This window comes from Trifolium pratense, linkage group LG2 (assembly GCF_020283565.1).
Source record: "Trifolium pratense cultivar HEN17-A07 linkage group LG2, ARS_RC_1.1, whole genome shotgun sequence".
Lineage (NCBI taxonomy): Eukaryota > Viridiplantae > Streptophyta > Magnoliopsida > Fabales > Fabaceae > Trifolium > Trifolium pratense.
The window spans coordinates 5,924,435-5,949,575 of NC_060060.1; the positions used below are offsets into that span (position 1 = coordinate 5,924,435).

The 25,141-nt window shown below is 32.5% G+C and overlaps 3 protein-coding genes and 1 pseudogene across 4 annotated transcripts; 1 reads left to right on the plus strand and 3 right to left on the minus strand.

Moving 5' to 3' along the window:
• Positions 1-2,215: 2,215 nt before the first annotated feature.
• Positions 2,216-3,068, minus strand: LOC123904038. The gene is made up of 2 exons (XM_045953737.1): positions 3,038-3,068; positions 2,216-2,619 (listed from the first exon to the last, which is right to left on the minus strand). Exons 1-2 carry the CDS (start codon positions 3,066-3,068, stop codon positions 2,216-2,218), a joined length of 435 nt encoding a protein of 144 aa, XP_045809693.1.
• A 2,378-nt stretch (positions 3,069-5,446) lies between these two features.
• On the plus strand, positions 5,447-15,398 carry LOC123906582 (serine/threonine-protein kinase BLUS1). Of its 2 annotated transcripts, none has more exons than XM_045956523.1 (21): positions 5,447-5,705; positions 7,689-8,248; positions 8,823-9,077; positions 9,348-9,472; positions 9,588-9,632; positions 9,755-9,836; positions 9,937-10,005; positions 10,086-10,256; positions 10,344-10,409; positions 10,650-10,718; positions 10,843-10,983; positions 11,102-11,175; positions 11,688-11,885; positions 12,423-12,514; positions 12,660-12,736; positions 13,068-13,199; positions 13,284-13,326; positions 13,439-13,485; positions 14,358-14,419; positions 14,500-14,551; positions 15,013-15,398. In XM_045956523.1, the coding sequence occupies exons 2-21, from the start codon at positions 8,081-8,083 to the stop codon at positions 15,055-15,057; spliced, it is 2,013 nt and encodes a 670-aa protein (XP_045812479.1). In that variant the 5' UTR covers positions 5,447-5,705; positions 7,689-8,080; the 3' UTR covers positions 15,058-15,398. The 2 variants fall into 2 exon arrangements, with proteins under 2 accessions (XP_045812479.1, XP_045812478.1); XM_045956522.1 differs by having other exon boundaries at positions 5,483-5,705; positions 14,346-14,419.
• Positions 15,399-17,695: 2,297 nt separating this feature from the next.
• On the minus strand, positions 17,696-19,335 carry LOC123906583. Its single transcript, XM_045956524.1, has 3 exons — positions 18,582-19,335; positions 18,312-18,500; positions 17,696-18,060 (listed from the first exon to the last, which is right to left on the minus strand). The coding sequence occupies exons 1-3, from the start codon at positions 19,320-19,322 to the stop codon at positions 17,863-17,865; spliced, it is 1,128 nt and encodes a 375-aa protein (XP_045812480.1). The 5' UTR covers positions 19,323-19,335; the 3' UTR covers positions 17,696-17,862.
• Positions 19,336-21,686: 2,351 nt separating this feature from the next.
• Positions 21,687-23,490, minus strand: LOC123906584 (annotated as a pseudogene).
• Between the last annotated feature and the right edge of the window lie 1,651 nt (positions 23,491-25,141).

The window sequence follows — 25,141 nt, forward strand, 5'->3', positions numbered from 1 at the left end:
AAATAAATATTAAAATATATGTATGCGGTTTGGTTTGGTTTGGATCGGTTTTAAGAAATCAATCCGAAATCTGATCCGATCCAGCGGTTTTCACAAAAGAACATCCAAACACATCCAAAAAACTTCGATTTTTTGCGGTTTTCGGTTTTTTTGGATCGGTTTTCGGTTTTTATTTGGATTGGTTTGGATTTGAGCACCCCTAGGTTCTGTGTTCGATCCCCAACTCATCGTAAACAAAAAAAACAAACTAGGGTGTCTTGAGAGACACACTACTCGGTCTGCTGATGTGGCAGCCTCTCTAACTAACTCTTATGACTAGCAATGGACAGCTAAGCGATAATAAAGCTAGTATGCTCACATGTAATAAAGGTCTAGTTCCATTATGTTTCACTATTATATACTCTCTGAGTTCCAATTTTATTGATATGGTTGACTGTTGTGCACTATTCATACATGTTGCTTTGATCTTATTTTTTTACTAATAAACAAAAATAAATATTAGCATATAAGATTCTGCTTTGACCTTATTTTTCTACCCAACATCATTATTTTTCTATTAATTTTTTTTTATATTTTCTTTTATTAATATTCATCACACTTAAATTTTTAGACTAAAAATAAAATTCTTAATATCATATATATATATATATATATATATATATATGACGTAAACTCTATCAGTTTACAAGTCGAGTTTACGTTTCAATTCAACCTAGACTAAATGAGTTGATGTAAAAACTCGATTTCTGACAACCTTATATTTAACTATTGATCTCCATGCAATTTCGCAATCTTGATAAGATTCATAGCAGATAAAACTCTTTTAACAGTTGCAGTTGTCACAAATAGTATCAAAGATAACTCTATAAGTAAATATATCAATAAATACACAACATGTTACCAAAACACATCTTACTTTTTTAAAAGATCTATGAGCTAGTCCAATATTTTTTTTTTACGCAAACTAGTCCAATTAACTATAAGCTAGTTTATTTATATTATCAAACATTGAACATAGCTTAATTGATTTTTTGAAAGGGTCATGCTGACTTATATATCCAGAACACTAATTAAGGAAGCACAAAAAAAGAAAGTAAATTTTACAATGGAAAAATTACTTTTTAATAACTTTTAAAAGTAGAATAAACAATTTATTGTGTTGAAAGAGTGTGTTAGAGGGTGTGACCCTAGCACACTCCTCTTTTCTCTTAACAATTTTACATGGACTATAATTTTCTCTTAAAAAACGTATAATATGGGTGTTGTGTACTTGTGTGTAGTGAGTGGATGGAGAGGAGTACAAATTTTAGACTCACATAACAAGTTTACATTGGAATGACTGTAAATGAATGTGGTCAAGAAAGTAAAAGTGCAACACACTTATAAAAAAAATTAAACTAAAAGAATAGATTTATAACCGGTATATAATAAAAATTAGGTTACTCATTAAACCAATCTTAAATTTTATTTTTAATTTTTTTTCAAAAGGGAATAATTATAAATTTTAATTCATATATATATTTAAACTTTTTTCTTTTTTACAATAATTAAGCTAATTTTATTTTTTTGTTTAATTGATTAAAATAATAGATTTAATAGTTATTATTTATAAGAAAAACAGATTTTTCCTTTAATTTTATGAATTTTTCTAGAAAGCAAACTCCTTTATTCATAATTTTTTTTTATTCTAAACCCACTTGGGGTTGGTCTAGTGGTGTTGGCTTGGGTTCTTGGAGTATGCTCCTCTCAAGGTCTCAGGTTCGATTTCCTCTGGTACCAATTTCGGTGGGCTAAGTCCATACAGAGCAAAAAAACTCTTGCTTTAAATTGGGCCCCCTGCAAGTGGGCGGTGGGATTGGTCCCCTTGGATTAGTCGGTCCTATGGGGTGCATACATTGGATTTGAGTTAAAAATATTGTCACTCTACTTAGAGTTTGAAAAAGTGCTCGCATTCTAGAAAGCAAGAGGGTTAGTTTGGTCATTTCAGTGGGTGACTGAGACATTGCATGGGGTACGAAAAGCACAGTTCTAATTGTATAACGGCAGCAGCTTAATTGGTTTTGTTCATTAGTGAATGATGATGGTGGGCCGGTCTCTTCTAAATGAATTAGATTGGGCTTCGAGTTACAAACCACCTGTTATTGTTATTGTTTTTTGGGTTACATAAAAAAAAAAAAAGACAACAATGGGATTACTCCCTAGTAAACTCTACACCCTAAGCATCCTCCAAAAGAGGTCTCAACAGATCACTAGGCGAAATAGAGATCTTCACTAAAGGCGAGTTCGAGATAGCACCCATTTTTGCCAAAAATTCCGCACAAGCATTTCCCTCACGCAGTGCGTGAGTAATAACCACCTCCCAGTCATTTTCTAGCATCCTCCGAATACTATGAATCTCATTAGCAAAACGGTGATGCGATGTGACCCCTTGCTTGATTAAATTAACTGCGAGCAACGAATCCAAGCAACAGAGAACTTTACGGTAACCATTCTCCCAACACAGCTTTAATCCTCGCCATATAGCCATGATTTCAGCACATAAAATATTTTTTAATGTTGCAGCTCCATAATAACCCCAAATAAATTCACCATGGTTGTCTCTTAGCAACACGCCATAACCTGCAGAATTTATCGAACTTAGCAAGCTCCCATCTACATTAAGACACACAGTATCTGTTGCTGGACAAGAGTTATTATTTTTTTTTTTGACAAACTAAATGCGAGACAACATAGTATTGTTATCTCTAAATGAGTTAAAAATAATCATTTTGTCCGAATTTATCAAACTAAATGCGAGACAACATAGTATTGTTATCTCTGTCTAAATTGGTAAATCAGTAGGAGAGTGTTTTCTAAGAAACCAACAAGAAGTAAAATTAATTCTAAAAATTAACATTGTTAGGTTTAACAATTTTACGCAACAAATTCTTTCTTTATGTTCATTTATACCTTTCACTCATTGTGAATATATTTATCCCAATTTTTGAATTTGTAGATCACCTAATGTTCGATCTTAGCTCTTCCGCTCTTCTCTTACCTCTCTTGATTAGAATTCCCTTCAATTCCATCGGAAGATATATTTTACGCTAAAATATTTCTTATTGGAAGATATCTTATGAGTGTATTTTGCTTGTTTCAGCAATGCAATGGAAAAGAAAAGGAAAAAAGCAATTATTTGTTTGTTATTAGACTCATTTCCATTATGTTATTGGTCTAATGTGATTTTGTCCTAAGAAAGTGAATTTTTAAAACATGTTATTTAGATTATTTAAAATTAGAGGTGTCAAATAAGTCCCAAATTCCAATTAAGTTTTCTAGTAAGCTCCTTAAATTAACTGTAGACACTATTTAAAGAATATTCTTGTGACCCCAACCCAATATATCATATTGAGTTTAAGTATAATGAGAATGAGTTTACATGATGAATAGTAAGTTAGGTAAATTTAAGATTAGCCTTCTAAAAAAACATGTGTTGAAATATAACATAAGTTATGTCAATCACCTTAAAAAGAAAACGTGATGGTGATGATATAGTCATGATATAGCAATGGAAGCAAAAAATTGCATATTGCATACATAAATATCCACCTTAGTCACTATATAATTTTACATTTAGTAACTCATCAACTCATTTGGCCTTGTTCCAACTTAGTATTTCCTAAATTAGCACTAATTTTGTTTTAGAGAGAAAAGTTACACATTTTTTTTTTATGTTTCTCTTCTTTTTCTTTTATCATAAAGAGTGATTTAAATAAGTAGTTTTCACACATTAAAAAAAGAAAGGGGTGATTTTGAGTTTTTTTTACGTGAAATAACATGTGTGCATATTTTCTCTCTCTTTTTAAACTAAATAAGTAGTTCTCACACATTAAGTTTTTCTTTTGTGTATTTTTTTTTTTTGTGATTTTGTCGTCTTAGTGCGACATTGTTTAATTTTCCGACTTGATGTGATGTTAATTTGATTTTTTGTCTTGTTGTGTTCGTTTCATTTAGATTGACATATCAATTTGGAATACGTTCTGATTCAACCAATTACTAGGTCGTCAACAATGTTGATCCAAAGGCTAGGGTATTCGAATTACTTTGATTTTTTATAGAGATTATTATGTTGTTTTACGCTATATATTAATTTGGATATTGTGAGTTTGTTCCTAAATTCACCTTTTTTATTTTTTACGATGTTAAATTTATGTTTGTATTTGATGCAATCTATTAATTTGAATGAATGTCTCATTAGAAAAAACTATTTGGTCTTAGTGGTAGCTGAATTCAAGACCTAATTAATTATAGAGTTAGTCGGTCCTAAGACCGGATACCAAGTTTTCAAAAAAAAATTAATTATAGGGTAAAATAGTGTTTACCACCTGCAATATTAGCAAATTTTTGTTTACCTCTAGATCATTTAAGTTTTTTAGATAACAAACAAGTCTTTTATTTTTGATTAACTAGAAGTGTAGCATATGTGTCTTTTTCATCAAAATATCCACCATTGTGTAAGTCAACATTATCAATTACAGTGCAATCCAAAAGTGTTTGATCGAGATGTTTCGAGTCTCTTCTAAAATTTACTTCTCTCAAAATAGTTCACATTCTCTCAAGTGATTAATCTCTGATATTGTCATGTTGTGAGAGTCTAGCACCTTCTTTCATCAGATTAAGAACTCAAATAAAATAATTATTCATACGTTATAATTTATAAAAGAAGATCAATCCAAAAGTGTTTGACCGAGATGTTTCGAGTCTCTTCTAAAATCTAATTTTTTAGACCATAAATATTAATATTTTTGACTAGAAATAATATTATTGTTTAGACATCATAAAAAATAATAAATTTTGCTTTGACAAAGGTAATAACAATATTATTATATTGATTAAATTATCATATACATTAATAAAAAAAATACTAATTTTCAGACCGTCATAATAAACAATAAATTTTCCTTTGACAATGGCAATAACAATATTATTAGTCTCGGGAGCGTAACTCAATTGGCAGGACATCACATTATATAGGGGGTCGAATTTCGAACCCCAAACATCTCTTTTCTCCACATTAAAGTTGAAATTTTTAGCCACTACACTACTTGACCAAAAATAACATTATTATATTGATTAAATTATCATAAATATTGGTTCAAAAAAAATTATCATAAATATTAATTAAAATTCAAAAAATAATATTATTTTAAAACCATCATAAAAAATATTAAATTTTCCTTTGTCAATGGTAATAACAGTATAATTTTCAAGAAAAAAAGGTAATAACAATATTATTATACTGGTTAAATTATCATAAACATTAAAAAAATTCAAACATAAAAAATAGTAAAAAAATAATATTAATTTTTAGACCATCATAAAAAATAATAAATTCCCTTTGACAAAAGCAATAAAAAATTTATTTTTTTTTTGACTAAATATATTAATTATTCAGATTGTAATTTTTGTATATAAATATACCTTGTCTAAAAAAAAAAAAAAAAACACCAGTGTCTTAGATTCAATCAAAAAAATTTCTTTGTAGTAAAAGAAGAAGAAAATTTTCTTCTATGATGAAAATTTTCTTTGTGTTGTAAGAAAATCGAAGCTCCGAAAATTTTTCGTTGTAGATTCTGATCGTATCAACGAATTCATCGCCACTTCAATCGGTGTCGCTTTGATTCTTCACTGAATAACTGTCACTGACTTAGTCAGATTCATTTCAAGTAAGCTCAAATTCAAACCCTAGCTTCATTTCATTTTCTTCAATTCAATTCATTTTTATTGAATTTCATTTAAATCTGTGAATTATTTTGGTTTTGCTTCAATTATTAGCTGAATAATGATTTTTTTTATCTTAACTTATGATTATTTTTTAATTTTTTTGTTTTTGTATTTGTTTTGATAATGATGAGAGTGTTACTGTTCATGATTTTATGAATTTGATAATTTGATGGATTTTGCTGATCGAATTTGTGTGAAATGATTTTCAGTTTTTTTTTTTTGGATTTATGATGATGAAGCTACTAGATATTGTTGAAATGCTGATAAACTTGGATTTATGATGAAGCTAAATAGATATTGTTGTTGAAATGCTGATAACCTTGGATTTATGATGATGAAGCTAATGGATATTGTTGTTGAAATGCTGATAAAGTTGGATTTTTTTCTTAAGATGCAAAGATTGGAGGGTTATTAGATATGATTGATTAATTTGGTTTGTGTATAATCTGGAATTGGATTTTGTATTCAAAATGATGCATTGGTTATTGATTATTCATGCATGCTGGTGATTATTGGAAGGAAAAATTTTGCATGGAAAATATGAGATGATTTATGTGGTTAGATTTAGTCTGATTTATGTGGTAGTGTTTGTTATTTTAATTAAATGATGAAAGATTTTTCTTTTCTGAAGTTAAGATGTGTTATTAGAAATCTATATGGTTTATGAGAATCTAAAAGAATTGTCTTTTGAATGCTTGAGTGATATACATGCTGAAATTGCAATGCTGTTTATGCCGGAAGAAGTGTGTACCTTATGCCTTGAAAGGGTTTGATCCTGAGGTGGAAGTGGGGCATTTGTGGTACAATTTGATATGCTTGTAGGAAATCAGTTGCAGTACCTGAGAATTCCCTAGAAATCTGTACCTTATATTTGAATCATGGTTCTAAATTGCGGTTGCAGTCATGTTTGCAGTTACACGGCAAACCTTGATATTACGGAAAAATACAGGCAAATGCGGCTGTAATTGCGGTTGCAATACTGCTATGGGGATCTCTCAAATCTTTATGTTGTGCTGCAATTGCAATGACTGCAATTTAGAACTATGATCTGGATTGCACATGTTTCATTAGGAAAGGCTTTATGATAAGTCATGCATTGTTGATTTGAATTGCAAATGACATATTGATGGATTAAACTAATGCATTTATGTGCTTGCAAAGTGTGGCGGAGAATGAATGGATTATATCATCTATTTTACTTGCTCAATCATGAGAAATTGTCTAGACTAGGAGCTCTTAAGTTTAAGGATTTTATTTTTGAATAGAAAGAAGAGTTTACCAAGTCAAGGTGAAAAAGACTCATTGAAATTAGTGGATAGGGGTTCCTTCATAGCATAACTAGAGCAAATCATAGACCAACAAAGAAAAAATGTAAACATCAATGCAGCCCAATTGTCCAATCCCTTGGCAGATCTATTGCGGATATCTCTTGAAAGGGATATGTACTTTTCACCTAATAAAAGCCAAATGCTTAGTCACATCCCAAATCAACTGTTTGACCATATAATCAACCTTAAAATTTGAGTTACTCGAACCAAAGGCACCAAATGGTAGCATAGATTTCTTGTTGCCCAAAATTTCAACCCATCCCAAGGCCTTGTGTAGAAAGTTTTTGGAGGAGAGGAGTTTAATATAAAATCCTTATAGAAGAGTTAACAACTGTTATTTGTGGGACTTGGCAATACTCCTTAACTTAAAGTTGGAGATATAGACTAGTTACTTATTAATTTTCCATGTGAGCACATCTGTGTGTGTCTATCTTTATATAAATTATATGCATGCGATGGGTATTTTTCTGTGCTATTATTGCATTTAACTTATGGTTATGTGTCCTATTTCTGATTTGTGATATTCTTAAATTGGTTGCGACAATTGTTTAATTTTCTGGAGTTACTAATGAGTGTCTTTTATCACCTTTGCTGCAGATATTGGAGATTGATATGATGTCCTCTGATTCTGATCTCATGTTATTTTAGTTGTGTAGTATGTAATAGTGCCTGTTTGATGTGCCCCACCAAGCTGGCTTAGGCGTAATTAAAATTCAAGTTTGGCAATTTATATTTATTGAAAGAGAGCATTTGTAAATTATATTTTCATTGGAGGTTTTTTGAAACAATATTATCATTGGAGTTGAAGGGAGAAGTTTTGTTGGGAAAAATAAAATTAAAAAACATCTGAATAAATTTGTTGGATACACTATCAAGTGGGATTTGAAGAAAGGGGATTGCCACCAACCTGAAAGAATTATTACATTGAGCTCACATCTTCAGCACAATATTTAATTATAAAGAATTTGATATAATGCTATAAGGAAAAAATGGAGCGTATTTCGGAAAAACGATTTCCTCTCAGTGCAAAAGATTACAAGTTATATGAAGAGGTTGGGGAAGGTGTCAGTGCCTCGGTATACCGGGCTCTCTGCATTCCGCTCAATGAGATTGTTGCCATCAAAGTTCTTGATCTCGAGAAATGCAATAACGATCTGGTATGTGAGCTATTCTCCTGTACAATTTATGTTTATCGTTTTCAGTTTCCTCTGCATGTGCTGTATTTTATTGCATGTTTGGTTACTATTGGTCGAGTGACCCAACACTTTCGATTTCTAAAGATGCGAAACTTATTGTGCTTGCTTGAGTTTGCTGATCTGCTACGTAATGGGGCTCTTTTTTATGTGAGACTCTGTTTAATCCAATCACCCTTATTTAACCTAGTCTTGTATATAGCATCTTCATGTTGTTTTCATATTATACTTAACTAATCTTTTCACTTAAACTGTCTTGCTACTTGTTTGGAGTGAATGGCTTAGGAACCTATAAAGGGATAGTTCCTGTCATTATTACACTATTTGATGCTAAATCATGTATTTGTGTCTGTTCATTTGTTTGTTCTGTAACTCTGGTGAGTTAAAATGCGGACTTGCACAGTTGATCCATTTGCTATAATACAAGAATAATGTCAATCATTAGTTCACTGTCCTATAACTAATTGTGCAAACATATGTGCACATGTTTATTCCATTACGGTAAATTCATTAACGATATGTGCACAAATATATGCAGGATGGAATTCGGAGAGAGGTACAGACCATGAGCTTGATTGATCATCCAAATCTTTTACGGGCACATTGCTCTTTTACCGCTGGACACAGTCTTTGGGTTGTGATGCCATACATGTCCGGGGGCTCTTGCCTTCATATAATGAAATCTTCCTTTCCTGAGGGTTTTGATGAACCTGTTATTGCAACTGTATTGCGCGAGGTTCTCAAAGCTCTTGTTTATCTCCATGCCCATGGGCACATACATAGAGATGTTAAGGTATTGAACTACATCTCTTCTTATACCGTTTCTCTTCTTTTTAAAAGACATGTATATTGAGAATTTGTCAGTTAGAATTGTTAATATAAACTAAGTGGAATAGTGAGATTGAATTATTTTAAAAGAACTTAGTTTTCTGCTATTGTGCTGCTTGTAAAGATGTATCTGAAACCCAGTAATTAATTTCATTTTATTTCCATGAATTTTTATCTACCTATCTCCACATGTTTGTGTTTTTTTGTCCTCTTTTAAACATTCTTAACTATGCAGGCTGGGAATATTTTGCTTGATTCTAATGGTGACGTCAAAATGGCTGACTTTGGAGTGTCTGCGTGTATGTTTGATACTGGAGACAGGCAACGTTCAAGAAATACTTTTGTTGGAACACCTTGCTGGTACCATTTACTTTCTATCGATGGTCGTCCTCTATTGTAGTTTTTCATGTGAAACATGGCTACCATTCATATGAATAAGACTGTTTAAGCTATACATTATGCTAATTTTACACAGGATGGCTCCTGAAGTTATGCAGCAATTGCATGGATATGATTTTAAGTAAGTGCTTTCTATTCTCTCCCTCCACCCACTGATTACTTTTTTTTCCTTTCAAAAGGATCTTGCTCCGTGATATCTTAGTCTTTGTTGAGTTTTTATATTTTCATTTTCTCTATAAACAGAGCAGATATATGGTCATTTGGAATAACAGCACTTGAACTTGCTCATGGTCATGCCCCGTTTTCCAAGTATCCGCCGATGAAAGTAATATACTTGTCTTGTGTCTTCTAAATTTATTTGCATGTGCCTACTGATAGCACTGCAAGCTAAGAGTTGATTTCTTTCCCTTATTTTCTGGATGTAGGTTTTGCTTATGACTTTGCAGAATGCTCCTCCAGGTCTTGATTATGAAAGAGACAAGAGATTTTCAAAGGTTTGTGGTGTTCATTCAAAACTTTGTAGCACCTGCTACTTAGAAAGGTTATTTATATATAAATTGTTCTTCCTTCCCAGTCTTTCAAAGAGTTAGTTGCCACCTGCTTAGTCAAAGACCCAAAGAAGCGTCCAAGTTCAGAAAAGCTTTTAAAGCACCACTTCTTTAAACATGCACGTCCCACCGAATATCTAAGTCGCACTATTCTCGAAGGCCTTGCTCCATTAGGAGACCGTTTTAGAACGCTGAAGGTCTGCTGTTTAATTCTAAATTCTTCTGTTCTGTGTAAAATTGGTTGCGTATTAATATCGTCTCTCTGACTTGCTTGTGTGTTCTAGGCTAAAGAGGCAGATTTATTGATGCAGAACAAGGCTCTTTATGAGGATATGGAGCAATTATCTCAGGTAGGTTGATTATTAATCCCCTGTGGTTTGTGCTTTTTTTGAACAAGCCCCCCTGTGGTTTGTGCTTGCTTCTTGCATGCTCTACGGAAGTGGTGGTTTTTATGAGTGCAGTCTTGAATGCATGTCATTTGCCTTATTTTCCTTTCCTTGTTGTATCTAATTTAATTTTGTAATTTTCAATTAGACCTTGGGGATTTAAAGAATATACTATATTTGACGATGCAACTATTTCAAATGCAGAAAGAATATATTCGAGGAATTAGTGCCTGGAATTTTAACTTGGAAGATTTAAAAAGTCAAGCCGCTCTTGTAAGTATTTTCACCTTCCTATTTTGTGTGATCTATTTAATATCTATTTGAATTAGACGGGGAAGTTAGTCATTACTGGGAAATATTATCTTTTTCATTGTAAGCATTTTTTTGTTGGCAACAGATTCAAGATGCAGACATGTCAAATGCAGAAGAGCCAGATACAGATAAGAAGAAAAAAGACATATCAAATGACTTAAAGGTTCCAACAGAGGAGCCATCTGCTTCTAATCATTCAGATGGTACATCCACACAGGACAAGGAGGTACTGTTGTTGTCGCATATGATCTTATCATTTGCCTATCTTTTTGAACTCCAAACCTTTTTTTAAAAATAACTTGACGTGTCTTGATATATAGTATTTACATTACATCTTATTTCAGGATGGATTCAATAATCTTCAGGATTTGGAAAGTTCACTTGCTTCATTTCCTATTAAACCTCTTCAAGCACTCAAGTATGCTCATCTCAGTACATTCCCACCCCCCACCCCCACCCCCACCACCCCCCATTTCCTACTTATTTAGTGCCATCTTTTCAAGTGGTACTATGTTTGACTGTTACTAGTTATAGACTGGGTTTTTATTTTACTTAATGTTATCTAATTTTGTTATTATAGTAAAGTGCCAGTACTTGCAAAAAAACTAGGTCCTTTATTTATCATTCGTATCAGTTCTTCAATAATTTTTTGTATATATGATTTGTCCCTCTTTCATAGTTAATGCATTGTTATTTCAGACCCTTTTTCTTCATTCATCTCTCAAAACATAATATGCTATAAAATATTTGTTTTTAATATGATAAATGATTAAAAGATAAATGCGGATGTGGCAAATGCTAAACATTTAAACTGTCGATAGATTTTGTTTTGGGCAACAAATTTTAATTCTGTATTTTCAAGACTTATGTAATAATTTTGCAATTCAGTTTCAATGAGAAAATATTATTTCTGATATGAAATTTATGCAGAGGTTGTTTTGATGTCGGCGATGATGATGTCAATAATACCAGTCCAACAGATTTGGATCACAGTTATGGAAGAATTGATAATGAATGTTCTGGGCCCAGTAATTTGTCGCCTAAAAATGCTTTAACTCAGCCTAAGAAGTTTTTGAGTGGCTCTTTACAACCTGATAATGCTGCCAAGAAGGCTGCCGATGGGGACAGGTAAGTTTTTCCTTTTACTGTTTTTTTTTTGTGTAGTTTCATCTATTATCTTTCATCTTTATTGTTTATGTTGAACGTGTTACTAGAACTTCTATTTGAACAATTCCATGCAAATTAATTATTTTTTCACTGCCATATGATTTTTTTTGAGCTTGTTGCTAGAACTTCTATACAGATACCTATTTGGAAATGTTACTAGAACTTGTAAATGCTTGAGATTTGCAACCATCCATGGGTGTAGTGTCTTTGTCAGATTATTTTTGTTGTTTGTTCTATCTTTGTCACTCTCTTATTTTGGGAATTTTATTAACATATAGCGCAATTCAATTATTTCCTTTAAAAGTGAAACATATTATTGAGATTTTATGGAAATTTGGTATCTGTTTCTAGCTTTATTTTGTAAATGATCTGGGGCTGTGAGAATGGGGATTTTTTATTATGTTTTTAATTTAGTACATTTCATTTCTTTACTACTGCTGCATATTCGATTGAGTTGCAGTATTAGTGTGTATTTATGTATTTTGTGTATCTTGAAAGGGATTATCTACAAACAAAATATCCTTCTGAGCGGAATCACAGTGGTCCATTGCTATATCGGCAAAGGAGAGATGTCAACAACTTTCCATCGGGTACATATATTTTTATGCAAATGTGATTGGTGATATGATAATCTTTTTTATTCTTTCCTCTTCGATTTGTAGTTTTTTATCTGAAAATAATTAGATTGGGAAATGGCTCTTACATAATTTTTTTCAATGCCGCTTCCATATGCAGTTGATGACACATCAGAAGGAGCAATTGTCCAGCGTAGGGGGAGGTTTAAGGTCACATCAGCAGATCCCAGTTCAATGGTATGTATTACATGGAAAGTTATATTTTTTTTTCCTTCCCAGTACTCTTGTAACCTCAAACAAGCTTTATTTGCACGCTGAATCATCAAAGGGTTTTTCCCATTAATATCTAATTTAAAGTTTGCAAGTCTTATTATATGCAATATTATACTATCTATTAATATTTTTACCACTTTCTCTTTTGTCTTATCGAGACTATAAAAAATTATGGTTGGATTTAGACGCGCTACAATGTATGACTTCATTAACATCGAGAATGGAACTTAAATGCTTTATGTTTTAGGCAATGACTTTGTAATCATTGCCCTTTTTTTTTTTTTTACTTATTCAGGGTCTTTCAAACAACACTTCTGGCCCAGTTGCTGGAAGTCCTGCTCCTAGTAGTCCCCCAAATCAGAACTCAATGAGCACTTCTATTCTCCCATCACTGCAGTGCATCTTACAACAGAACGGCTTACAGAGGGTATGCTTCTGTTTGTATTTTTTAGATTTTTGTCAAATGTCTAATCAAAGGCATAAATTCATTTTTCCCATGGGTTTTTGACAGGAAGAAATTATTAAATTGATAAAGTATGCAGAGCAATCTTATGGTATTTCCTCTCGTCTTTATGTGTGTGAATCTGTTTGTTTGTCAGTGTATATATTTGTGTACTGAACCGGAAAATGTTGTTTACTTTATTTGAATAATTTCACTTGTTGCAGGTAAGAGTACAGAATCAATAGATGCAGGATCAGTTGATGTTCTGCAGGTAAATTACTTCCGTTTTTACATTATCAGCTTTTAAGAACCTTTTAACGTTATGTGATGTTCAAAAATAGAATGTTTGTGGTTCAAAAAAAAAAATAAAAATAGAATGTTTCTCCAGTCGTACTTTTTCTTCAATGTTGATATGGTTATAACAAGCATTTAAGCACACCAACCAATATCTAGTTATTGTCCTTGGGTTTGGACTCAACTTCCAGAAACACTGCCCAGACATTATTGAAGCGGTACCAACCAAGTTGCTTTGCGACTGCTTAATCTCACAATTGAATTTCAGCCAGTATTCTTTACCTTAACACGAGCCTGCAATTTCCCTTCTTCTCCCAGGTACCACTTACCAGGTCATAGAGTAGATCAAATGAACGATAGTCTAATAGTTAGAGGTAGAGGAAGAGAAGACCACCAAAACTTTAGAAAGGGTGTAAATTTAAATGGTTTGTTTTTTGACATGATTTATGGCTGGATGTTATGAAATTGTTTGATCCATACAGTGGACCCCACCACCGAGTCAGAAAAGGCTTTTGTTGTTAGTTAAAGTACCCATGCTTAGCAGTAAAATCCTTGCAATTGACGCACAAGGCTAAAAGGGATAAATATTTTTGAAAACTTGGTATCCGGCCTTAGGACCGACTAATCCAAGGGGACCAATCCCATCGCCCAGCTAAAAGGGATAAATTATTTTGAAGAATTTTGATATTTTGAATCTAGGTAGCATAATATGGGGTGTGAAATTAAAAATTAAGTCCAAGCTTAATGACAAAAAGAGTCATTAGTCTTTTTCATTTTTATCATTTGTCAAGGTATTTGTTATTATACTTGTTGTTTTGTTGAATTGCCTCATATTAGTGCAACTTTCAGGCACCTCCTGCGACACCTAGAGAGAAAGAGCTGCATTTGCAGGTGATTCAACTCCAACAGAGGTATATGCATGTAACTGAATTTCTGATGTTTTTGTATATTCACATTCCACATACATCTCATTTTACACTCTCTCTGTCAGTATTGGGGGCCTTGTCGAGGAACTGCAGAGACAAAAGATGAAAAATGTTCAGGTGTGTTAATCTTGGCCTGTCACACTTACCCATTTACCCTTATGGTCGGAACAGTGATGTTTTGTATGGTTTTCATATTATTGTACTCTTATTTCTATCATATGTACAAAAGAAGAAGATTTTTTTGGAACTTCTTATTCTTCTTTTATGGTTACTATAATACTATAAACTATGTATGCTTTGTTCTTACTCTTACCTTTTTTTCAATCGATTCATTTACTCATTGCCTACGTGACATAGACTCTAGATTTACTACTAAATGTTGCATCTCGTGTTTCATGAAAAGTGATTTTGTCAATCTATTTGCTTGTCTTCATTAAAATTACACATGTAGTACTAGCAGCTGTAAGAATCTTTATATTATACTGTATCATCTAAGTTAGAATAGTTCCTTGATAATAATATTTGGATTTTTTAAGTCATCATTTAGGGCATTATCTTACATTCTGTTTGGTTTGCAGTTAGAGAGACAGTTGAGCAGTATTGTCAACAAAGCTGAAAAGTGAAGAACAAGATGAGCGTTATCAATGGTTTGATTAATCTTGGACAACATGACATTCAGTGATGGATTCGACATACTTGAGGGATATCTTATTACCATATGTGAACTTCTGTTTGCGGCTGGCACCAATTTTTGAGATGCTCCCCTTGTGTCATCTGTAAAATATAATTTATTTGACAAGATTATCGGATCATGTAATTATGACTCTTTCTCCCCCTCCCGCTCCCTCTCTCTCCTCTCTTTCTCTCTTCCAAAATAATAATGACTCCTGAGAATTCTGGTTATGCATATAGTAAGCTTTTTAGCTCTTGAATGCAATTCTTTGCCATTTTGTGTTTCGATTAATTCATGTTGTTGGATTGTATTTCGTCATATCAACTGCTGTTGAATTGCTTATGCAGGTAGAAAGACACACCAAAGAGGTGAATATTTGAAAGTGTGTGACCCATCTTACATCTCTTAATTCTATTTGTATGAGCAGTTTAATTGTATGGTTATCCTTCTAACTAGGTAAGTTAAAAGATAATTAGAGCTGTCTTTACTATTTTGTTAAGGAGGTACTTGGAGGAGTTTAATTAGACTTATGATATGGCAAGTGTTGGAAAAATATGAATTACTATCACACACAACCACAAATGACACTTGAGTGAAGAGAGAGATAGAGAGATCTAGAACTTGGCTTAGTTGTGTTTTAGTCATTATTGCTTATGAAGATGAGATGTCCTAATTTATCACTAAATCTTAGGCCCTATATGTACCCTTGGCACATGCCCTACTAGTAGAAAACATGAGGAACAATAGGAATCACTACCAAATACAACATACCCCACTTAGTTTAGATTGTTTAATGTTACAACCCTCAAGTTCTCCCTCACAACTCTTTCTTAGCCAATAACTATCTCTGAGTAGTGCTCTTTGCTTCTTTTATCCCATTGAGGTAATACCATAGTGCTCTTTGCTTCTTTTATCCCATTGAGGTAATACCATTTTCGCTCCTCTCCCGTTGGTTGAGTGGATTTCGCTCCTCAAACTCTTCAAAAGAACCCAAACACTTAGTATATCAGCTAGCCGCTACTCTAATTTATCTTTGTTCACTTGACCCTTTAGAACATAGAACTCTCAATGTGTTTTCTTACTCCTTTCATTTGCCTATGGACTCTGCCAAGTTTATTGTTGATTAGTTATCCTTCATCATCGGTCTGCGTTTGATCAGCACTTGTCAAATTGTACATCATCAAAAAGTGCTCCAATCCATAAAGTTCAATATGTTCTCAACTTCGTAAGATGAGACTGCAAAGACTGCAACCACCGGTTGCTTCTTTGAACACCATGATGTTGCATCCTTAACTACCTCTAAAACATATCTTTCTGTGATTCTTTAAATCTAGGTTGGTTTCTACTGGTGTTGCAGCTAGGTTGCAGTCATTGCATATTGAATATCTTATATGTATTAGTTTCAAATTCCCTCGAGCATAGCATCATTCCTCTTCTGGTTGTCACTGATTTTCCATCCCAAGTCATACATTTCAATTAAGTTTATTCTAGCCTTGGACTCACCAATCACATTCTCATTAATACACACAATTCTATACATAAAACAAATTAGTACTATGTGCAGTGTTGGAGAAATTCACTTAGTCTCCACATTGCATTTAGTGAAACCCGACAAGGTTAGAAAATTGTGAATCTTTTCATTCACTATCTTCCATTTCAAAGTATAGATATACCTCTTGATATAGCAACCATACCATCCATTATGGCTTGAAATTTCCACCTTAAGCCTAATGGTTTCAATATATTACATATGAAATGTGCAGATTTTCCATATTTTTTATTAGAACCTTCCCTTTTTCCTTTGAGTCTCTGTCTCTAACTCAATGGTGTTATTGTCTACTAATTGCAATTTACTCTTTAGAATTATTGCTTGTGAAGAAAATGTGATACACTCGATCATTACTGTGCATTTTTATTTTATTTTTTTTGAAAATCATAACGACACTATACGAATTTGTTGAATATAAATACACTCAACACATAGCAAATTAACTACCTACATAAAGTGCCTTAAGGGCACATGTTAGTTTTTCCCAAAAATAAATACTAACTTCCTATATTATGAAGCAATAAAACAAATACAACAATAAGTACTTGTGCAATTGTTTGAAAGATTTATGAAATTGGTTTTGAATATACTCATTTTATATACTGAATTGATGACAATTGAATTTAGTTAAAAACTTTATTGATAGCAAATGTTCTTTTATTGGTTTTTATTTTTCATATTTTCCAATTAAAGATGCTATTGAGCTATTCGTATTTTTCAATTTAAAAAGATGATACTATACGTTGTTGAATACAATTTATATGACTTTCGATACATGGTTTTTATCCGAGTTTTTAATTTATTTATCGTTTTCATGAAAACTTCCACAAAGTATATCACTGCGGTAGAGTTTAACCACCAAGTTCGGGATGGATTAGTGTAGTTCCTCTACGCCTAGGACACCAGAATATCAAACCATGAATGAAGTAAAGGCATGAGATAAAAAAATATTGACTATTCGAAGGTCCGACGTCAAATAGAATCCATAATGGATTTGAGATATTGATAAGGTGAATACTGAATCTATCACTCAGTGAATTCTAGCATTTATTTACAGCTAATGGTGAGTGGAATTTTAATATGATGCCTCTGCAAATTGTGCAGAAATTTCATGCCATTATTCCTATGCATGAGTGGAATATTAATATGTTGCAGAAATTTCAGAAACTTCTAAGTAAGCATGTTTATCAATTGACAACAATAACATTAAAATTCTAGCCAAAAGATAATACTTTCATAAGTGGTCAACGATTTTAAAATGGTCTTAAAATCAACATTTTTATCCATCTTCATAAACCTTCTTGCGAATTTCACATCCTTCAAGTGTTGCCAGCAACACTTAGTATCATAAAATCTGCAACAGCATTTGTCCTCTTTTATTCTCATTAACATCTCATAGAAAAACTGCAGTTTTAGAAAATTAGCAAAATCGAGTTAGAACATAGAAGCTCAACATAACATTTATATTGAGAAAAGTATAAACATTTTATGCATAAATGTGTTTGACATAACAGGAAAACATGGCAAGACAAAAGCGTTTTTTTCTTTCTTCTGTCATATAGTAGTATAGGACAATCACAATAATATGTTATGCAAGAATTTCGCAATTTGAAGCACAAATTGAAATTTAAAGAATATCTGAAACAATGACACACCTCAATGAATTCTTTGTCGGCCGGATTGATGACTCTCAAAGTAATAGTTGTTGGACAACAGCTTGAATGTAAGATGTTTACAACAGATGGGAACAAATATTTATTTGTAGGAACATTGAGTATATTCAATTGTTTGATACTTGGTGGAGGGGATGAAATGTATAAGGCAACCGGGTCCAATGCACCACCCTACATAATCGAAGGCAAGTATAGACAAAAATCAATAAGTATATGTAGAAAAAGAATTCAGCAGGTAATTCAAAAACTCACCATATTTGACGAAATACTGATAGACAGATATAGTGATGTCAAAACATTGTTAGGTTTGATGTTTTGCATGAATTTCCCCAAGTTACAAAGATCCCTATAATCAACGTTTATCCGAATAATGACTCTTAGTCGACTAGAATTTCTCAAAAAAGATATGGTAGGTTCTGAAACACTAGCACCTTTATATCTACATGTCAATAGATTTGGAGCATCACCCTGACCAAAAAAAAAAAGATTTGGAGCATCAATATTAACCTCCTTCAAGTTATAACAATTTGATAACATCAACACTTTAAGTCGAACACTTGAAATATCAATCCTCTCGATCATTTTGCAATTGTATAATATCAAACTCTCAACACCACATTCACAAGCCAATTTAATCCAAATAGCAACATCTTCTTTTGAAATGTAGTCAAGTCCAAAATAATCCACCTGGAGCTTAAATTCTTTGATAACCAAGCTTTGGTCATGAAACCTTAGGATACTCCTTTTCACATAATCACAAAATCCTAACATCATCTTTCTCATCTTTTCACTATCTTCCATTCCTTGTACCGGAGACATTTTTATGAATCTACTTGTAGAGAAACACAAATTAGGAAAAGTATACCATGTGTCTAACCAAGCCTTGGACAAAACACTCGTTGTAGCAGCATCTTTCTCTGGCAACTTTGACAGAATGCAATGGAGAATTATTTTTGGTAGACTCGATAATCTATCTTGATCAACCTCCTCCATCTATGTTCTAAATTCAACAACATAAGAGACTGTGTTAAACAGGTAATAATTCATATCCTGCATGTATGTTAGTGAATCAAATTGTTTGTTATTAGTCCTCGTATAAAATAATTTTATAGTTTTATGTATAAATTTGATTTGATATTGAGACAACAAAAGCCTGGAGAACGGGATTGAATTGGATAGCTCAACTGATTTGAACTAAAATAATTAATTACTATCATAGACTGTTTCAAATAAGAAAAAAATAACATAAAAATATTCTTAAAGTTAGAACTCTCAAACCAAAGATCTATAAAAGAGTAAGAAATATAATGTTATGAACGAATGTTTTGAACAAGAAACAAACATGATGATTAAAAAGAGAGAAGTATATCGTTACCTACAATCTGGAATGGAAGTAATAAAAATAAAAATAGAGAAAATTGATGGTTTTTTTTAATGCGAAAGGTGAGAGATATATTTATATGGAGTTGAGAAATATTTTTATATATAAGTGGATATATAACTTTATGTATAGATCTACAAATTTTTAAATCATATCTTTAAATAACAAACTAATCTATAAATTCTAAACAAATTTTAAATCATAAATTTTAATATTATCTTATTCAGCATATAATTTGTTTTTTTTTTATGATGAAGAGGGCAAAAACCCAACATATAAAATATTTAAATCTAATATCTTAAAAAAAAAAAAATTTAGACTGTAAAAAAAAATAAAAATATATGGGGTCAAAATTAACACAAACCACGATTGAGAAGCCAATGAAATTGAAAAACCCTAACTTGTTGAGCGGGTAATTATAGTTGATTGACGAGATATGCCATATGTGAACAAAGTGTAATCAATTTGGATTGCCATATCATATGGGGTCAAAATTAAGTTCCTCCCAAACATTATCAATCTTATTTTTCATCTAAATGTCTCCGACTTTTTGAAATTTCATAAATATCTTGCTTGAATTTTAAAATTTGAAGTATATTTTGTAAATTTGAATTTAACATGAATTTAATACTTTTAATAAAATTAGGAATATAGGAATAAAAACATAAACAATAATTTTCAGAAAAAGAATACTATTAACTATCTACTACTAATATATTAACCCAAGAACACTTAGATGAAATAGCGCGGGTCTCTTTTAGCTTAACCGATAATATTCTAGTAATCCAAAGAGAAGTTAAACATGAAAACAAATGGTCCAGCTATAGTAATCCAAGAGAAGTTAAATAGAACAAAAATAACAAACCAATCGTTAGTTGATTCGGTGGTGATTGACGCTGAATTTGGTAGGGAGGACCGCAATTCGATCCCCGCAACTATGATCGAGAGGGGGCTGGAACCACTTGATGCCAAAATTGACCCCCGAACCAGATTCAACTGGTGGTGAAAGCTAAAAAAAAAAAAAGAACAAAAATAACAAAGCATCAATAAACGGATACATCAGACAACTGGAATTGTATGTAGCAGCTCCAGCCCATGAATGAAGCTAGCAGCGAAAGCACTATTTTCGCCTCAGATTGCAAGTATGTGAATTCTGCATGTCTTCCATTGGTATTTGATTGCTCGTCTCAGTCTCAGCAGACCAATATTTCTGTGTTTAATGCTCCTACCATCACAGCTCCAGTCTCCATGAATGCAGCTTGCAGGCTGTACAGTGAAGCACTATTTCCGCCTCAGACAGCAAGGATGTGAATACTGCGTGTCTTCCATCAGTATTTAATTGCTCATCTCTCAGTCTGAATACCGGTACCAAATAAGTTCCTCAAAACAAAACCATATAAGATGCATCCACCGTCATATATTTCCACAATCATTCAGCAGCTTAACAACAAACCTTGTCTCTCGCACAAACACAATCAGCACAATGATATATGTTCTTATTTCCTTTACATTTCCCATAATCCTACAATGATTTAAAAAATAAACCCACACGGAGCTACCAAGAAACATACCTTCTGATGTGGTCCAATAAGTTGAAAATGCACGCGCACTTGGACGGTGTTTGTGAACAACAATCCAGAGCAGTTAGAACAAAACAGATATAAATTAAATTAACATCGTCTTAGTTTCAAATGGCATTACACAAACTTCACAGTATCACAAGATTTTGAATCACTGTCTTAGGTAAGCTGGAGATGGAGTACCACCTTAATATTAGCTAGAAACGCTCACTTTAACATTCTCTTTCCAACACTGACTCACTTATAAATAGTTCCAATTAATGAATGTTAACAAATATTTATTCCTAGTCTGAGTCTGTCTTCCATCAGTATTTGATTGCTCGTCTCAGTCTCAGTACTGGTATAAAAAATTTGTTCCATAAATTAAACAAAATAACAAGTATCAAAATCTGTATATTTCTGATAAAGTAAAGCTAGTAGAGAAAAAAATGATAGAGTGAATTCATTATTGTTCACTTAATAATCAAAATCTGTCACATCAAGCTAATTATAGAGGAAGTAGTCTGCATCATAGGCTACCTATAAGCACATACGCTAGCTTTACCTAAGGCAGTTACAAACAGTTACAATGGCCGGAAATAACAGAAATGAAAACTAACACTATAACTTGTTGACCAAGTTTCAAAATAAGCTTCTTCATGCTTTCAGCTAAGTATCTTAACTACAATTTCCACAATCATTCAGCACCTTAACACAGCAAAAATGAACTCCCTCTTGTGCTATCGTTGTGAACAACAATCTAGAGGAATTAGAACAAAACAGAAATAAATGACATGTAAACTAAAGTAAATGCGTCTTAGTTTCAAAGACATTCCACCAATTTCACAGTATCACAAGATTTTGAGTCACTGTCTTAAAAATCTACAATGTAGCTACCATTCCCACAATTCAGAATGCTTTCATTTGTGTATTATTATCGGACGAGTATGAACCGGATTTCCTATGTAACCAAGCTCTGCAATCATTTGGGTACTTAAATCAAGCCAAACTAGTTCTCCATCTTTTCTTATGAAGAATATTTCTCCTTTCATCCCCACTCCGATAGGACGCTCAATACAAGTGAACGGTCCAACAATTAAGAGTTTAGTCCATGATTCCTTCGTACAGAATTCACCCAAAATTGATATGTGAAAAATAGTTGTCTCTTCATGATATGAGATCAATGCAATTGATCCATTTAACACCGCCAACTTTATCCAATTTCCTTTAATATCAAAACAATCATCTTCATATGAGGGTATGGGTGTTTTGAAGAACGCCTCATTGCTCAAGTAAAATGATACCAAACAAGGTTCAACTGTTTCATAATATCTACACAACCAATGACATACTCCATCCATGTAGACATGGGTGTCGTCAACAGATTCCAATGAATACGGCCTGTCAACATGAAGTTTCCTCCATGAGTTACTTCTTAGACTATATATCTCCCAAAAGGGGTAAAAACCTGTGTAATTTCTTAGTCTGAACCGGTCTAAATCTAAAGTTATCATTTCTTCTTCCATGTCTTGAACTGATGATTCTAAATGAACATTTACAAACCGAATGACCTTATAGTCATTGATAACAGGGTCATAACCAAATCCGTGAGCATAACATTCAACAGCACAATAAACCCAACCCACATCCTCCTTTAGGATACAACGCTCAATCGACTGTGCTCACTGCCAGGAAGGGGCTTGATTGTTTGGGTAGCTGGGTTCCACAATACAATGTCGTCATTATGACCATATAGACAAAATATGCCATTAACACTACCCAAACCAAGAATACGAGTCGTACGAACACGGTTTTCAAATGAACTTGACCAGTCTAATTGAACATTATTCTCAAACCTCTCACCAGAAAAAGAATAGAAAACTTCTTCATCATAGTTTACAAAATCTCTTAGGATGAAAGATGATGGGTCATTATTATTAGATAAGAAATTGTTACGGAACATGTTCATGAAGAAATGATTTTCAAATAAGAGAGACCATGATTTTTGAACACATTCAAATCGTTTCAATGACTTAAGAGACAACTTTGATAGAATTGAGTAAGTAATTTCATCAGGTATGTAATTGCTCACCTTTTCTTTTGTAGCAGCCACTGATTTCTTCTCCATCGCTTCCAAATTGCACTGCTAAACCCTAACTAACTAAACCCTAATTTTGAATGGGCTAAGGTATTGGTGGCAAGATTAGTGAAACTATTCTAATTCTTTCTTCAAGATTAGTGAAACTATTCTAATTCTTTCTTCTCTTCTCCAATTTTTTTACTTCCCATTTTTATCCTTCCTAATATTTTGGGAAAATAAATTGAATAATGTGAGAATATATTAAATACTTCTTCCCATTTTTTATACCGTAATCTTATCTTACTCATTTCATCTTACTTAATTCATCAAAAGAAACTTTAAAAAAAGTAAATATTAATTAGACATATCTTATTTTGTAATTAATTTTACTAAACACTACAAATTCAATCAATTATTATATTTGATACCAGTTTATTCACCATAAATTAGTTTATCAGCTATCTGCTAATTTTTATCCAACTGTACAAATTTTTTATTTTTTTATAAGGAAAATGTTAAATAGTGCCCCCGGGCTCTGGTTAAGGATATCAATATGGAAACTTTATCTCGTAAATTGTGCATTTAATGCTTTAAAATGTATAAAGTTATTCTCTCTCATCATTACTTTTGTCATTTATTTCCTTTTTTAGTATGTTTAATAAGTGCCCAGGGGCACTGTTTAACATGACCCTTTTTATAATACAACTGTACAAAATTTAAGTATAAATGTTTCTATATCGATAACAAACTCCGTCCCAAAACTTTGGTCATTTCAGAATTTTGCATATGGATTAAGAAATATTAAAAATCCTTTCGTCCAAAAACTTTGGTCCTTTCAGAATTTTGCACGTGGATTAAGAAATATTAAAAACTGATAAATTAAGTCATTTTTATGATTTTTTTCCCAAAATATACCCCTACCCCCGTCTTATTTCCCGTAATACCCCCTCTCAATTTTATTTCCCGAAATACACCTCTCAGGGGACAAAAACTGTCGTTGCAGCAGGGCACCTGGGTAGCGACATTTCATATGTCGCCATTGACACATGCATAGCGCCATTCAGAATGAAGACTTGCATTATTCTTAATTAACCATAGTACATAAACCATAAAAAAAAAAAAAAAATTAAACCACGTACAACAACAACTTAACCACTTTTCATTAAGGTCGCGTACAAACGATGTGGTTCATTTTCAACAAAGGAAAACATCAATTGCACTTCCAAATCACCTTTCAATTTGTACCAATATTTTGTTGTTGTAGCTTCTATGGAGTCACTTGTGATGTCCGTGCATGAATTTAAATAGGCCATATGTTGGATTTGTATATGTTCATTATTTTTTAACAAGAACATTTCTTGAATCTTATTCTTTAAAGCTGCAAGCGAACTCAATTTGCCAATCAGTAACTTAAAATGTCCTTGGCGGCCTTCAAATTTAACAGAAAAATTATGGCAACTATTGGACGAAGATGCCATTTCTTATAAAATAAAGAGAGTGAAGAAAATAAGATAATAAAATGAATAAGATGAAGTTAGTTGAGTGAAAAATGAATGTGTGGGATGTGATATTTATAGAATGAGATAGTAGAATAAAATAAAAAAAAATTTCAAACACTCTTTTCTTTCTCTCCCTCCCATGCATTCAAACTTGCTTTCTCTCCCTCCCATGCGCGCAGACCAGACACGAAAAGGACAAAAAAAAACATGCTTGGTCAATGGCGCCATTCTGAATGGCGCTATGCATGTGTCAATGGCGACATATGAAATGTCGCTACCCAGGTGCCCTGCTG